General features: G+C 47.1%; 1 protein-coding gene across 1 annotated transcript in view; it reads right to left on the bottom strand.

Annotated features, from left to right (window-relative positions):
• The window catches only part of LOC119398980 (lithocholate 6-beta-hydroxylase-like), a 59857-nt gene that overhangs the window by 24004 nt on the left and 20939 nt on the right, over positions 1 to 14914 (bottom strand). The window contains exons 5-8 of the mRNA XM_049417484.1: positions 13835 to 13960; positions 11831 to 12068; positions 11107 to 11237; positions 734 to 830 (exon numbers count right to left, since the gene is read on the bottom strand). Of these exons, the coding sequence (XP_049273441.1) occupies positions 734 to 830; positions 11107 to 11237; positions 11831 to 12068; positions 13835 to 13960 (592 nt within the window). The remainder of the gene's footprint in view (positions 1 to 733; positions 831 to 11106; positions 11238 to 11830; positions 12069 to 13834; positions 13961 to 14914) is intronic.

Raw genomic sequence — 14914 nt, 5'->3', positions numbered from 1 at the left:
CCGCCTTCTTTCCTTGAGATAAGCGCACGAAGGCGACCACGCCTTGTAGGGCGAAGAGCCTCGGCGTTCGCGGGAGCGGGGCGACAACCTTTAAATCGCGCACATCGCGCCATCTCGCTGGTGAGTAAGAAAGCGCGCTGAAGTAAATGGTGTATATAAGTAGCTCGCCGTTAGCATGCTGAAACACGCTACTCTCCGTGGCTTAGCCGTCTAACGCCGCGCGTTTCGGAGCGAGAGGTCGGCCGTTCGATTCCGTGCGTCGGAAAGTGTTTCTGAATTATTTTTCTTAGTGACTTTTCTATATTTATATATACAAATATTCATATACGGTGCATGACGACGGCGACGGCAAAAATCAGCTGAGGCTGTCCATATAATTGCTATAGCAATAAAAAAAGAAATAAACAGCACAAGTTCTGACGCACTCCTGATGTGGAACGCACGGCGCCCAGTCTTTCGGGGGTCAGATAAAGAAAATGAGGGGGGGGGGGTCGTAGTTTTGTCTTGTAGTAGAGGAATGAAAAGAGAGCTAAATAACATAGGACAAGACAGAGGCCACAGGACAGGCGCATCGACGGCCCTGCGGATGTGCGCCTGTCGGCTATGCACCTGTCCTATTGTATCCTTCGTCTTGTCCCGCGCTATTTCGCCCTCTTTTTAGTCATCGTGAATGACCAACTCGCCCAACAGCCTATGCATCTTGTATCTGTTGCGTGAAGTATTAAAGTGTTACCGGCATTTGTCTGAGGGACTTCGTTCTTTTTCGTTTCCGAGTTGCTCTTGCCAAGCGCATCGTCCAGAAGAAGTTGCGCCATGTCGGGCACGTCCACCTATGGTTTTGAAAAAAAAAACGAAAAGAAACGAGACCATTAAATATAATCGAAAGTTTGGAATGCAAGATGGAAGGAAGGAGAAGGAGAGAAAGGAAAGGCAGGGATGTTAACCAGTCTAGAAGGACCGGTATGCTACCCTACACTGGGGGAAGGGATGGGGGAGATATAAAGATAGAGAGAGAGAGAAGGAGAGCACGCACCCACAAAAAGTCACACACATCTCACGGTCATCATAACGACGTTAGTCTATAACCGACGGTGTAGGTCTGATGCCTTCAAGAGTTGAGCACTGCCTTCGTCGCCTTCACCCGCGATGACCTATCAGGACGACATTCCAGAATGGTTGCTGCCGTCATCGGTCTGGGATCTATGCGAGCAAGAGCGACTGCGAGGGATTTTCTCTGCGCATTGTAGCGAGGACAGTCGCAGAAGATGTGCTGTAGTGTCTCCTCACTACCACAGTAGTACAGTGTACTAGAAGGGGGCAGTGGAACGAACGAAGCGGCCGCGCCGCATCTCGGGTGATGCTCCGACGGGCGACCGTAGCGGCGGCGCTGTAGTCACTTTGTACTGAAGCTGTGGAGAGCGTCTGCATTTGCCGCGCGCTCGTCGCAGCCTACGAAAGCGTGTAATTGCGCGTTTTGAGCGCGTTTAATGCATTACTGAGCTTCAATCGGTGTCTAAACGCCTGCTACGCGCCATGGTGCATGAGTGAATATGCAGGCGTGCCAAAATTGCGCCGAGATATTCCCTGTTCTTGGAGCCTGCCGACCCCCAAATAAGGTGACAATCGGATTTTGCGCACATGCATCTAGCTGCTCACTGATTGCTGTGCGGTTTGCAAGCAGCACTTCGAGCCGCGCTACACTATAAGTGACTACGAACACTGACTACCAAGAACTAACGAACCAGCGACGAAAGCCTATAATTCTTCTGCCGGCAGTCTCTACGATATATCCAGAGCATTGATCTCTGTATGAGCTCCAATGCGCTCGACTGTTTCATGAGTAACCGGAGTACAAATGACTCTATCGCAACATTTATATTAGTGACGGCTGAGTTCTGCCAGTTTTGCGCTGTTTCCTTAATGCCGAAAGGCTATCTTGTTTCAACAGCATGCTTCCGCGGTTACGATGCATCGGTTATGCGACCTCTGAGGGCTTAAAATACCAAGAAGGCGAGCCAGGAAGCCGAGCCGAAAGCGCGTGTACACCTCCGAGGCACAAACTTCATGCATCAGGGCTTATCTCAATCACATTAAAATGCGCAGATGTAAATATAGCCCGTCGGTTATTCTGCCTAAATTCATTACAGCCTGTTCTCACTTTCAATGGACAGCTTATATTGCACTTTTCCTGACCTTCTATCGATGCCATTAGAAAATCTTTTTGACAACGTTTTGTATTATAATTTCATTGCTTTGTCTGTAAAGTGTCAAAAGTGAAGCCAGGAGGGGCGGTGGTGCTCTATGTTTTGCGAGATTATATATATATATATATATATATATATATATATATATATATATATATATATATATATATATATATATATATATATATATATATATATATAATGTGTGTGGATATATATTTACACGCACAAATACGGACAGTAAAGTATCCCCTCCCCACCCGGCGCCTAGCAACTAATAACAAAATCCGTGCAAGACACCTGAGGATGACCGTTATTTGTACCGGTCGAGTTAACTTTTGAGTTTCAATACTTTTGAGCCCTCGTAATGTCGAAGTCATATTTACAGCGCATTTGTAACGATACGCACCGTACACGCAGCTTCGCCAACGCGCGGTAAATGTTCGGTGTGCTTTCGGCACAATATCAGCACACAGCTTTCTGAGCACAGTTAAATTCCATTAGAGAAGCTCAATTACTCTGAATAAACTAGACGCCGAATCACCACCAAAGAAACCATTAAGGCAGAAGAAATCAGAATAAGACACGCCCTTTTTGTTTCCTCTGTCTCTTTCTTCTGGCAGTCATTCGGCGTCTAGTTAATTGAGAGTAATTGTTCTAAATAGCCCATCAATGAGTTCGGCTCAATTACACTGAGATCGTGAATATTCACGGTTGGTGTCAGCCCGTTTTCATTTTTATATTTTGCGCACTTTCCAGCAGTCACTTCGGCTACAAGAACTGATTTGCAGTATCTCTCAAAGGCATATATGAAGCAAGCATCTATTAAAAGCTTTGAAGTGTCGTCCATCAAGGCTTACGACGACAATTCCTACGCTTGATAATGATAGACGCGCAACGAAAGCCACATCAGTGCCCATTAGCCGGTTGCCGCCGACGAGTCCAGCAGTTCTAGCGGCCCGTTCTAGCGCGCGGCGCCGCGCGCCTTCAGTACCGAGCGACTGCAGCGCCGCCGCTACTGTCGACGCGGAAGGCATCAGGCGGCGAGGCGCGTTCACGCCACTCGACAGTTCTAGTACACTCTAACAGTAGTCACAAAACGGGTTGTCAGCCATTTGGATTCGAAAGGAGAATGACTTTGTGAAAGCCACTCTTAGCCATAAACGGCAAAGCAGAGTGGCGTCATTTCGGCGTAGTCCCGGAGGTGTCTGAAGACGCAGATTGGTCGGGCAGTGGCGGTGGTGGTTGTGCAGTCTGCTTGCTGTATTATACGTGGAGAAAGTCATTTCTTGTGCAGCCACTCGAATTTGGCTAGATGCATCGGTCCTTGATAGGGGTATCGTCTCGATCCTGTCACCTTGAAGAGCTGATCGAGCAGCATTGTCGGCGTGTTCATTGCCTATCAGGCCGCAGTGACTTGGCAGCCACTGAAATGTCACGTGGTGTCCTTTCTCTAACGAAGTATGGAGGAGATATCTAACCTCGAAGACCAACTGCTCGTATGGTTCGTGTCGCAGGGCTGATAGCAAAGATTGTAGGGCTGCCTTCGAATCGCAGAAGACTGACCATCGTTGGGGCTGTTCACGGTTGACTACACAAAGTGCAGCGCGAAGAGCGGCAAGTTCTGCTGCTGTTGATGTCGTTGGGTGGTCTGTCTTGAAAGTGACGCTGATAGCTTTCGCTGGGACGACCACTGCTCCGGACGAACTCTGGAGGGTAGTTGACCCATCAGCATAAACATGCACATGATCAGCGTACTTCTCGTGTAAAAGAATCAGAGACAGCTGTTTCAGCACTGGAGATGAGATCTGATTCCCGGGACGTTGAGGTGCACTTCAGGTTTAATGAAGCACCAAGGAGGTATCGCTGGCTTAGATGCGGGGCTGAAGCCTTACGGAAGGTGGGCAGAATGGTTCGCAATCGTTGCACAATACGATGCCCGTGGTCTTTCCGAAGGCAATGTTGCAAGGTGGTGGCAATCGGCCCGGGAAAAATGCCTAATATGAGCTCTCAAGGCTTCAACCGCAATGTGCGTTTGCATAGGTTGGTCCCGTGCGATGGAAATAGTCGCTTCAGTCGACGCGCATTTTGGCAAGCCAAGGCAAACTCTGAGAGCCTGAGCTTGTACAGCCTGCAGAGTGCGAATATTTGTCTTGCATGTATTAGTCAGTACAGGCAGACTATATCTCAAAAAACTGAGAAACAGTGATCTGTACAGTTCCAGCATTGCGTCGACCGACATCCCCTAGGTTTTTCCACTCAGGAACTTGAACAGCTGGGAGATTGCTGTCAGGCGCTGTTTCATGTAAGACACACGCGGGCTCCAACGAAGGTCTCTATCTATGATTATACCCAGAAATTTGTGGTTTCGGGCATAAGCAATGGTCCGTCCTTCGATAGAAATGGCATAGTGCGTCATTGGTTTACGTGTGAAGGCCACTAATGCACATTTTTCCGGGGATATTTGAAGGCCTTGCTTCCCGAGATAGCTCGCTGTCAAACTTGCAGCTTTTTGAAGCCTCGCTCGTATCTGGAGGCGTGTGACGGCTGATGTCCAGACACATATGTCGTCTGCGTATATAGATGTCTCGATCGTGCATGGTAGGGATTCGGCAAGATCAATGAGAGCGAGATTGAACAGAGTAGGACTTAGTACTCCGCCCTGAGGAACGCCCCTGCAGGTATAGTGTCGTGTGGTTGGGCCGTCGTCGGTTGACACAAAGGAAGATCTAGCTGTCAGGTAGCTAGCAATCCATCGAAAAACTCGACCACCCAGGCCAACCATCTCAAGGGCGTCGAGAATGGCCTCGTGTAGCACGTTATCGTATGCGCCTTTTACATCTAGGAACAAGGCTGCAGACAAACGCTTGCGTGATTTCTGCTGTTGGACATACGTTACGAGATCAATGACATTATCAATAGACGAGCGATCACGTCGAAAGCCAGCCATGGAGTTTGGATAAACCTTGTAATGTTCGAGATACCACTCGAGGCGGCTAAGGATCATCCGTTCCATTATCTTTCCCACGCAGCTGGCCAGTGCGATAGGGCGGTATGAGGCAAGTCCAAGTGGGGACTTGCCTTGCTTCAGAAGTGGTACCAAACGACTTGTCTTCCATTCGTCAGGAACACTGCCCTCTTGCCAGGATGCGTTGTACAGACGTAGCAGCTCTCCCCTCGCAGTCTCACCCAGATTGTACAGGGCTTGATATGATATGCCATCTGGCTCCGGTGATGAAGAACGCCTGCATAGGGCTAGCGCCGCCTCAAGCTCCTCCATTGCAAAGGAAGGTCCATGCGGCCGTCACGGGAATGAGGAGCGTCACTTCCGGCCAGAGCACCTGGACGAACTACTTGGTCTGCTATCCTCGCGCAAAAGTCTTCTGCGACATCAATGTCTCGCCGCTTTTGGAAGAGCGCAAGCGCCTTGAACGGAAAACGCTGTTCAGGAATGCAGCGCAGGCCACGCACCGTTCTCCAGATGTGAGATAGGGGCTTGCGGGGGTCTAGTGTCTGACAAAACGTTCTCCAACGTTCGGAGGCTAACTTGTCCATACGACGCTGAATCTTCTTTTGCATTCTTCTGGCTGTTCTAAGGTCGTGGACGGATTTTGTGCGCCGATATCTGCGTTCCGCACGGCGGCGAAGCGCTCGCAGTCTTTCCAATTCGGCATCAAAATCGTTCCGCCTGGACGTAATCGGTATCGTGCGCGTGGCATCTTGCATTGTGCACTTGATGACTTGCTCTAGCCCAGTGCTTAGACCCGCTTGGCAATGTCAGATTTAAAAGTGGTCCAGCCAATTCTTCGAACGGCCTTCCCTGGACCAGATCTGGACATCCCTTTGATGTGAAGATAAGTGGTAATATGGTCACTCCCGTGTGTCTCAATATCAGAAAACCAATTAGCACACCTGGCGAACGAGTTGGAAACGAAAGCAAGGTCAAGGCAGCTGCCATATGTCACACCTCGAAGAAAAGTGGGGCTGCCGTCGTTCATGAAGGTCAGGTCATGATTGTGAGCGAAACTTGCTAATCGGCGCCCTCTTGCATTTGTCCTCGTACTTCCCCATGCCAGATGATGTGCATTGAAGTCTCCTATGATGACCCATGGAGCTGGACACACGGCCAAGATACTATCTAATATTTTTGAGTGAAAATTACTTGAAGGCGATATATAAACGCCTATGAGAGTGAACATGAGTTTGTTCTTCTTAATTGACAGGCATACATATTGATTGCCATCATGAGGCGCAATTGGATGCAACAAATAAGTGAGTTCCCGACGAACATAAACGAGGACTTTGCTGCATGCTCCATTTGTTGGGGACATGACAGCTTCGTGCCCCGATAGTCTTACTGGCTTCGATAAGTTGGGCTCACAAATTATGATGACCGGGAACATGTTAGTGTGCACAAACTGACGAAAGTCTGAAAGGCGCGATGCTAGTACTCTGGCGTTCCACTGGATGATGGACGCTGCCTTGACTTTTTCTCGGAAAGGAGGGTGAACGTTAGCCATGTTTCTACTCGAGAGATTCATGCACCGGGCTTAAGGCGTCCAGTACTTTGAGAGCGCTTCGAGCAGACGGTGTCCCCATGTCCAATAATATCCCTTGGATGGCGTCCATGAGAGAACGAAGCATAGAAATGACTTGTCGATCGCCTCTAGGTGCGTCACCAGCGCTCGGTGAAGACTCTTGAGTGGGCGCGATCTTCTCAGGCTCCACGGCAAGGGGACGGCAAGGAAGTACCGGCCATTCCTCTGCAGATAGATTCCTCTCCGCAGTCTTCCTTGAGCTGATCGGTCCTTTTACGGCTTGACTGAGTGGTGCTGTGGTAGAGGGAGCTTGCGCCTTCTTTGAGGTCGAACGATGCCGCCGTCGCCGGTGCCGACGCCGTACTGTTTCGGCAGCCTCCCTGTGGGTCGAATTGTCTCTGGCCATTTGCTTAAGCACCACGCGCTCCTTCTTGATTTGAGGGCAGTCTTTTGACGAGGCAGCATGTGAGCCATTACAGTTGCCGCATTTAAGAATCGTGGAACGGCAGGTCTCTTCCGAGTGAGGTTCTGCGCACCGAGAGCACATTAGCGAGTTCGGGCACACACCCTTGACGTGTCCTAGCTTAAAGCACTGGTGACACTGAAGTGGCTTCTGTACGAACGGCTGTACGGGGTGTCGGAAATGTCCGACTTTGACATGGGATGGTGTACAATCTCCTTTGAAGACCAGTTTTACACAGCGCGTCTTCCCAAGACGGCGCACTTGTGTGATGACAATACCCTCATTTGCCGGTTTAATAAGGGTAGGCAAGTCTTCTTCGGGAATCGCGATGTCTATGTCGTATATCACACCGGCTATGGATGCACTGTCCATCGGTATAAAGGAACGCACTTTGATGCCGCCTAGCTCAGTGACTTGTTGAAGTGGTCCGAGAGCATTCACGTGAAATACGTCTGTAGCGAGTATATTTTTCCGTGTATTTATTCTGCCGTCCTTGATCTCATAAGGCACCACACGTTCCAGAAAAGCGGATAGTGCTTGCCTGTTCAGCAGTCGCAAGTTTCCTGAGGACTCTTCCGGCAAGAAGATGATGACGTGCGGCCAACGCTCAAGCCTTGACTTCATAGTCGCCGTACTCGCGGGAGTGGGCGAGGTTGCGTTGACGACCTTCCTCTTCGCCCTCTTACTCCGGACGGGGATGAAATCGTCGTCAGATGAGTCGTCTCCCGAAGCTGAGTACAGCTCTGTGTCCTCGGTGTCACTGGGGGGGTTTCCTCTTTTCCTCGCTGTGGACGGCCGAGAAGACTTCTGGCCAGGAGGTCCTCCGGAATGCTCCGCGTCCATGGCCCCAAGACGGGGAGCCGAGGCAACAAGACCGAAAATTTCACCGAAGAATTCAGAGCACAAAGAGAAGCGTTTGGATAGCAACACACTTCGTCGTCGTCCTCGGAATGCAAGAAAATGGTCTGAATGAGTGCGACGCTGAAAGCGCATCTTGTAAAGAAAGGTGCGAGAAGTCATGGGCATTTCAACCTTTATAGAAACTACGCGAACAATTTACAATTAAAGAAACGTACAAAGGGCACATTTCCTGCACCAGAAAAGCAACTCTGCGTATATTATTATTGTTATATTATTATTATTATTATTATTATTATTATTATTATTATTAATAGTAGTAGTAGTAGTAGTAGTAGTAATAACACCATTACACATGGTAAAATAGCTTTGAATATTGTGGAATTTCTTTCTTAGTTTCTTCGCCATTTCAGTTTTCAGAGGTGTGTTCGTTCCCATTGCCCTTTTACATGTCTTGTCTTGTGGTATTATGCCTTGTCGTTTTGGCCCTGTTTTCCACATCCCCTCTTTTTGTACATCTATTTTGTTTTGTATATTGCCACTATAATTTTTTTTTACTTAGTGCGTGCACCAGCATTAAGATCATTGAGTCTTTCCTGGGTATGTTAAACAAACGGTCGATCGGTTACGTCATTATTAAAATTGTAGTGCGCAGGAATGAATCCCTTCTGATTGGTCTCGGAAGAGCTAAGCGCGGAATGCTGCGAAAAGTATCCTTCTTAACCGCACGATACTTATCACAGTATCGCAATATCACAGTATCACAGTATCACAGAAATGGATATGGGCCGGGCACGTAGCACGTCGGCAGGATAACCTGTGGTCATTAAGGGTAACTGACTGCATTATAAGTGATGGCAAAGGCGTAAGGGGGAGACAGAAAATTAGGTGGGTAGATGAGATTAAAAAGTTTGCAGGTATAACGTGGCAGCAGAAAGCACAGCACCCAGTTGATTGGCGTAACATGGGAGAGGCCTTTGCCCTGCAGTGGGCATAGACAGGTTGATGGTGATGATGATTATGATCATGATTATGACTTATCACAGCTGGAGGAAAACATTGCCGATCGTAGAACCTTACTCCTAGAGATCACATAATGTTACTGTAAAACATTTCTCAGATTGCATTGAGATGGAACGAATACAGTTTGGCATCTGTTTCTCTTGTTGAGTTGTCGCGACGTATTTCAAACTGAGACGAAGCGAAAACCGGTAGCGGACGTAAGACTAGAAGGGCCCAATGTGTACTTTTCTTCATTTAGTTTCTATTTGCTCAGTTATACTGCTTTTCTTGCTCCATCATTCGGTCAGATACGAAACATCGCATATCACATTCCGTTTCTGAGTGTGCGAGGAAGAAGCATTGAAAAAAAAACGTTGCCTTGAAAACGTAAAACATAATTGGCCGTTTATAGGAATATGAAGAGAGAGAGAGAGGGAGAGAGCACATAGTTAAGGCACCTTCGCACAAGGTGTGCCAAACCTCAAGGAAGCATGGAGCTGGGCAGCCTTCTTTGTTCTTCTTTTTTTTCTCCCCTTATTTTTATTTATTTCTTCCTCTCTCAAAATTTATTTGTTTCTCTTTCTTGCTCTTTCAATTTTTCTTCCTGTTTCTTCCTTTCTTCTTCCCACTTTCTATTTCTCACTTCATTCTTCTTTTTCTTTTTTATACGTGGTTCTGCGTGTTTTACGCCAAGCGACGACAGCATGCGACAGCCCGGGCCCCTAAAGTGCTCCTCACGTATCATCGTCAAGGCGCTCGAATAACAAGAGGAAGAAGACTTCTTGGCGGGAGCGCGCGCTCACTTGATGATATCATCAAGGCTCTCGATGAAAAAGAGGAAGAAGACTTCTCCTTGGCGCGAGCGCGCGCTTAATATGCTACAGATGGCTACGCATTACACCACGCTAAGACAGCATACGACAGGCCGGGCCCATAAAGTGCCCCGCACTTAAAAGCGGAATGGCAGGAAGGTCTACTAGACGATGGTCCCATTTACTAGTAGTAAGTAAACAGCGCGACTTCTTCAGACGTATACAAAACCAAAGGGAACGACACGGACACGAGCTTGTCAGAGTCGTTCCCTTTGGTTTTGTCCCCGTCTGCAGAAGTCGCGATATTTACTTACTACTGCGCACAATCAACTAGCCCAAAGCTTGAGATTACTAAGTTACATTTCTAATTTACTGTCTTACACTTGATGTAATGTAAGTCGAAGGGGCTGTATTATCGACAAATACGTTACCGTTCGTGAGGAGATTAAGTTGCCTGAAGAGTAGTACGGCGCTAACAACGCTCTGATGAGGTAACAACGCTAAGGTAGATGAGATTAAGAGGTTTTTGGGGACAAAGTGCCCGCAATAAGCACAGGACCGGATTGATTGGCGAAATATGGGAGAGACCTTAGCCCCACAGCGGGCGCAGTCACGCTGATAATGATGACAATGATGAACAACGCTTCATGGTAGCGACAACTTCCGAAACCTAGTTTCACAAAAATCTACAATGCTGCAGAGGCCCTTCTTATTGATCTTAATTGCATGATTAAGAGTATGTAGAGAGAGAATTGTTAGCATGCAATGTCTTAACAATTTTCCTTCCGTGTATGATTCACAGTATGCGAAGGTATTTCACAAGCTGTAGTTGAACGAACTGTCGCTATATGTCTCTATCATTTCTTTTTCTATCGCCGTCGGCGGCTCCCGGAGAGCCCCTTCTCCGTATACGGGAAGGACTTTAGAAAGAATCCAAAACTCTCCAACGCGCGTGAGCGACTCAACGACGAGAAGTCGTGGAGTGGTGCGTTACGCAGTCCCGACATGGGGCCAGAACTCTTGGCTGTCCGAAGGTCAAGGGCCGTAGCGGAGGAGCTACATCTTCCCGTTTCGACCTGGGTGGAGCCACCGACCGGGTGAAGACATGGAGCCTTTTCGCTTCCACCACTGATCCCGATCTCTTTGGTCTTTTTCAATAAAGTTCCTCGCTCTCTCGCTCGCTCGCTCGCTCTCTACTTTCTGTTGGCACATAAGTGATGGCGTCTTACCTGAGGATTTTGATGACGGAATTTGATGATCTCGGCCGCGTACTTGGTCATTTCAACTAGTGGATTCGTAAAGAAGTAGCCGAAGAGCTTGTGAAGCATCTTGAAGACCCGCGGCCAGTGGTAGAGGTTCACTAAAAACAACAGCCGTACAGGCAAAGCATTGGGTTATTTATTGAAGAGTAGATAAATATGGTCCCTACGTGGTGAAGGTATACACTACACAAAACGTAAGAAAAATATAGGTATCAAGGGTGAGACATCGTCGCAGTGTAACCTCTCACACTATGTGTTCTTAGAGAATTAAGGCGTAACAATAAAACGTAATGATATATGAATTATTAATATAAACAGCAAGCCTAGATTTGCAGTATCGCAAAAAAAAAAATGAAAAGGAATGGGGCAGTGCACTGAACAACCTATTTACCACGCTCGCCTAGCATAAATACAAGGATATAAGATATCTACTGCTATTAATAATTTCACGACTGAGATTAGAACTGAGACTAGCTGCAATTTCAACGCGATACTCATGTCTAGCCGAAACAAATATCATGCCTTAAGGGCAAGACAACGTCGCAAATAAAAAAACAAAGAATGTGAGCTTCAAGTGAGAGCGCGTACTAGGTTTCAGTGCTTCGCATGTGCAGTCATAACTGCGACGATACGGAGTGTACAACGAAGGCGTGTGGTGAATATTCAGTTCTGAAGGCGAGTTTTTACTCACGGGCTAAGCTGTACATGAAGCCGCTCATGATACCGGGGAAGCACCGCAGCGCCTTCTGGAAGAGCGGATTATCCGGACTGCGCTGAACCTGGGTGTCCAGATTGAACCCGCTCTTGCTGATGACGTCAAAGGTGAACCGCTCGCAGCGGCTCCCGATGTCCATTTCAACGCCGCTGTCGGCACCCTCGCCCAGAATGTTTAAGAACTCGCGCTGGGCATCTAGCAGAGCGGGCATCACCTGCAATAAAAATGGATGGTATTCAATTCGCGAGCATTGCACGTGCGCAAAACGTGAGGCAACTGGGGCGGCTTTGTAGTGCTGCGATGTGACTCATAACTAACGAGGCATAACCCAGAACGAAATATTTCGATACATGAGCAAACAATGGAAGCTTGGCCGTAAGTAGCTCAAGTCTTTCCAAATATTAGGTGAAAGCAATAGCAACAACGGCATGGACACAACATACAGGAATTCAGAGGTACAAAAATATAATGAAGATATAAAACAGTATCTACTGTTAGCGTCACGCAAGCATCGATGAAGCAACATTGGCAGAACATGAAAAAAATGAGAAGAAAGAGTTATTTCGACTAAAATCCACAAATATCTACATGTAGCGTATATTTATGAAATAAAGAAATGCATTCATGGCCATCCGCGGTGCGAGGTGAAATGTTCTCGGGGGGTCATATGGAAACGAAAGTAAAAAATAAACAGGTCGGGGGTGCTGTATGACGTGCAAATTTACGTGACTGCTAGAAAATAGAATGTGGTTCTGAGCGTCCCTCTGTGTCGAGTTGTTGTTATACAGCGCGTTCACAGTAGTGGCCGTATGATGCATACAGACGCAGTGTCTTTTATGTAGCTCTTCGAGTGGCTAAATGTGTGGTGCTGAATGCTCAGACACAGCAGCACGCAAAAATTAGCCGGTATTTGGCACTGAAGACTCAAAGACAGCAGCGTGTAAGCATAGGCTGGTATTGGGGGCTGAAGACTCAAAGGCAGCATCGCGTACACATTGCCCGATATGTGGTGTTGAAGACTGAGAGAGCGCAGCACGTAGTACATGTCAGCAGAGAGCACATTATAATATAGAGTAACTTTGACGGTTCGCCCTAAAAGAGGGGATGTAGACATTTGGAATTTGATAGATGATAACCAAGTGGTGCTATCACTTTACGGAGTTCCAGAATATTTATAAGCACTCAGAACTTTTGTGAACTTGCGTATATTGCCTTAGAAACGAATAAGAGTATGCTGATTTTATTTCGTCAGCAGGGACAGCAGTGATTAGCTTTAGCGCTGCGTATACTTAACAGAGTAGGAAGGCGTGCCGCAGAGGCATTTACCTGCCTAATGACGACGCCGTAGTTCACCATTTATTTGCAAGAATTAGTAGCTGTATATTGAGCACAATATAGGGATGCGTAAATATATTCTGTGCAAAAAGAAGACTACTGGTTTTAGCACTTCGTCGTAAAGGTTTTATGTTGTCCCCTCTGTTGTTTTAACCTCCAAGCCGGTGAACTGATTCTGTCAAAGTATTAGCCTGTGTGAACAATCGGCTAGCTACAGTTTGTAAGTTGTTGTCAGTCTGAAATAAATGCGTTGTCATAATTTGGGTCAGGGGAAGGTAATATGAAATCATAATTACAACGCATTTAGATGTCAGCTCATCAAGTAAATCCATTTGATCATTTCAAACAGCCTCATCGGTACGCAACAACGCGGCTTGGCCCAGTGAGCATCGATTGTCAGGATGTGTCTTTCAGCTGATTCTATCCAGACAGGGAGGAGACACAGGGGTTATATGGGAGTGGCAGGGAGGATAACTATGGCGGGCATGATTTGCTACTGTGCAAGAGAAAGTGTGTAAAGGAACTGAAATACGAGGACAGAAGTTTGCAATTTGAACAGACGCGTACACACAAAGGGGCGTTCACTTGTTCAACTCGTCAAAAGCGGTGATGCATGTTTACTTGAAAGACATTGGGAAAACGCACCACTTTCAGTTTCGCTGGCGTGAAGAACTGCTGCATGCAGGTTCTCGTCGCCTTCCACTGGCGGCCCCCGATGAGCACAATATTCCGTTCCAGAATCGGTTCGAACTCATGGATTCGCAATAGGTGCTGAAAGGAGGCGTCGCAAAGAGATAAGCTTGATGTCATGTACGTGACTACCTTATACGTCAGCCCCGTGTCTTGGACTACCCAGAAGTACAGACAGCCAGAAAGTCAAAAGTCGAAAACTTTTCCGCGCATATAAACAGAAGTGTACAGACATACCAACTCAAATTGTTTTATACATACGATACGGCAGAGCAACTACAGAATAAGTGCAATGAGATTGAATGAAGGCAGCTATTGCTGTAAGAACAGTGGCTTGCAAACAATGGCGAACACGTACCTTTTGCCCACTCAACACATACAATGGCTCAGCCAACATTGGCCAACACTTACGATTAGTCCGGCAATATTGTCAAAGGTTTACGATTACTCATACAACATTGGGTAACAGTTAAAATTTGTCAGCCAATATTGGGCAAGATATACAATTACTCAGACAACACTGGCCAACACTTGTGATGAGGCAGCCAATATTGCCCAACATTTACGATGAGACAGCGTATAATGCTTAACACTTACTTAGCCAACAGTGCGGATTACATGCAATTTCTCAGCCAATATTCGCGAACACTTAGGACTAATCAGCTAATAGTGGCCAACATTCAGAATTAGGCAGCCAATATGGGCCAACACTTATGATTAGTCAACCAACGTTTGCCAACAGTCACCACTTGGCCGACATTTGTCAATAGTATGCCAACATGTAGACATTTCTCGCCATAACTAGCGAACGATAACCAATATAATTGTGAACAGTAGCGCAAAAAATTCACACAGACGACGACAGAGCAAGACGGGACACGGCGCTAACACAACTTGCGTGCTTCTTTCTTCACCTTTGCTAGGCACACATCATCATGTTTCAGAAAAGAAGCGGTTATGGCATCTAGTGCCTTGGAATTGTAATCACCTTTTGTGAGAACCGTGAAGCCACCCTCTTTATCGGCTTGTAATAAA

The sequence above is a fragment of the Rhipicephalus sanguineus genome, chromosome 7, assembly GCF_013339695.2.
Source record: "Rhipicephalus sanguineus isolate Rsan-2018 chromosome 7, BIME_Rsan_1.4, whole genome shotgun sequence".
NCBI classification, from domain to species: Eukaryota; Metazoa; Arthropoda; class Arachnida; order Ixodida; family Ixodidae; genus Rhipicephalus; species Rhipicephalus sanguineus.
The sequence above is the reverse complement of the archived record's forward strand: the minus strand, read 5'-3'. Positions and strand labels throughout refer to the sequence as shown.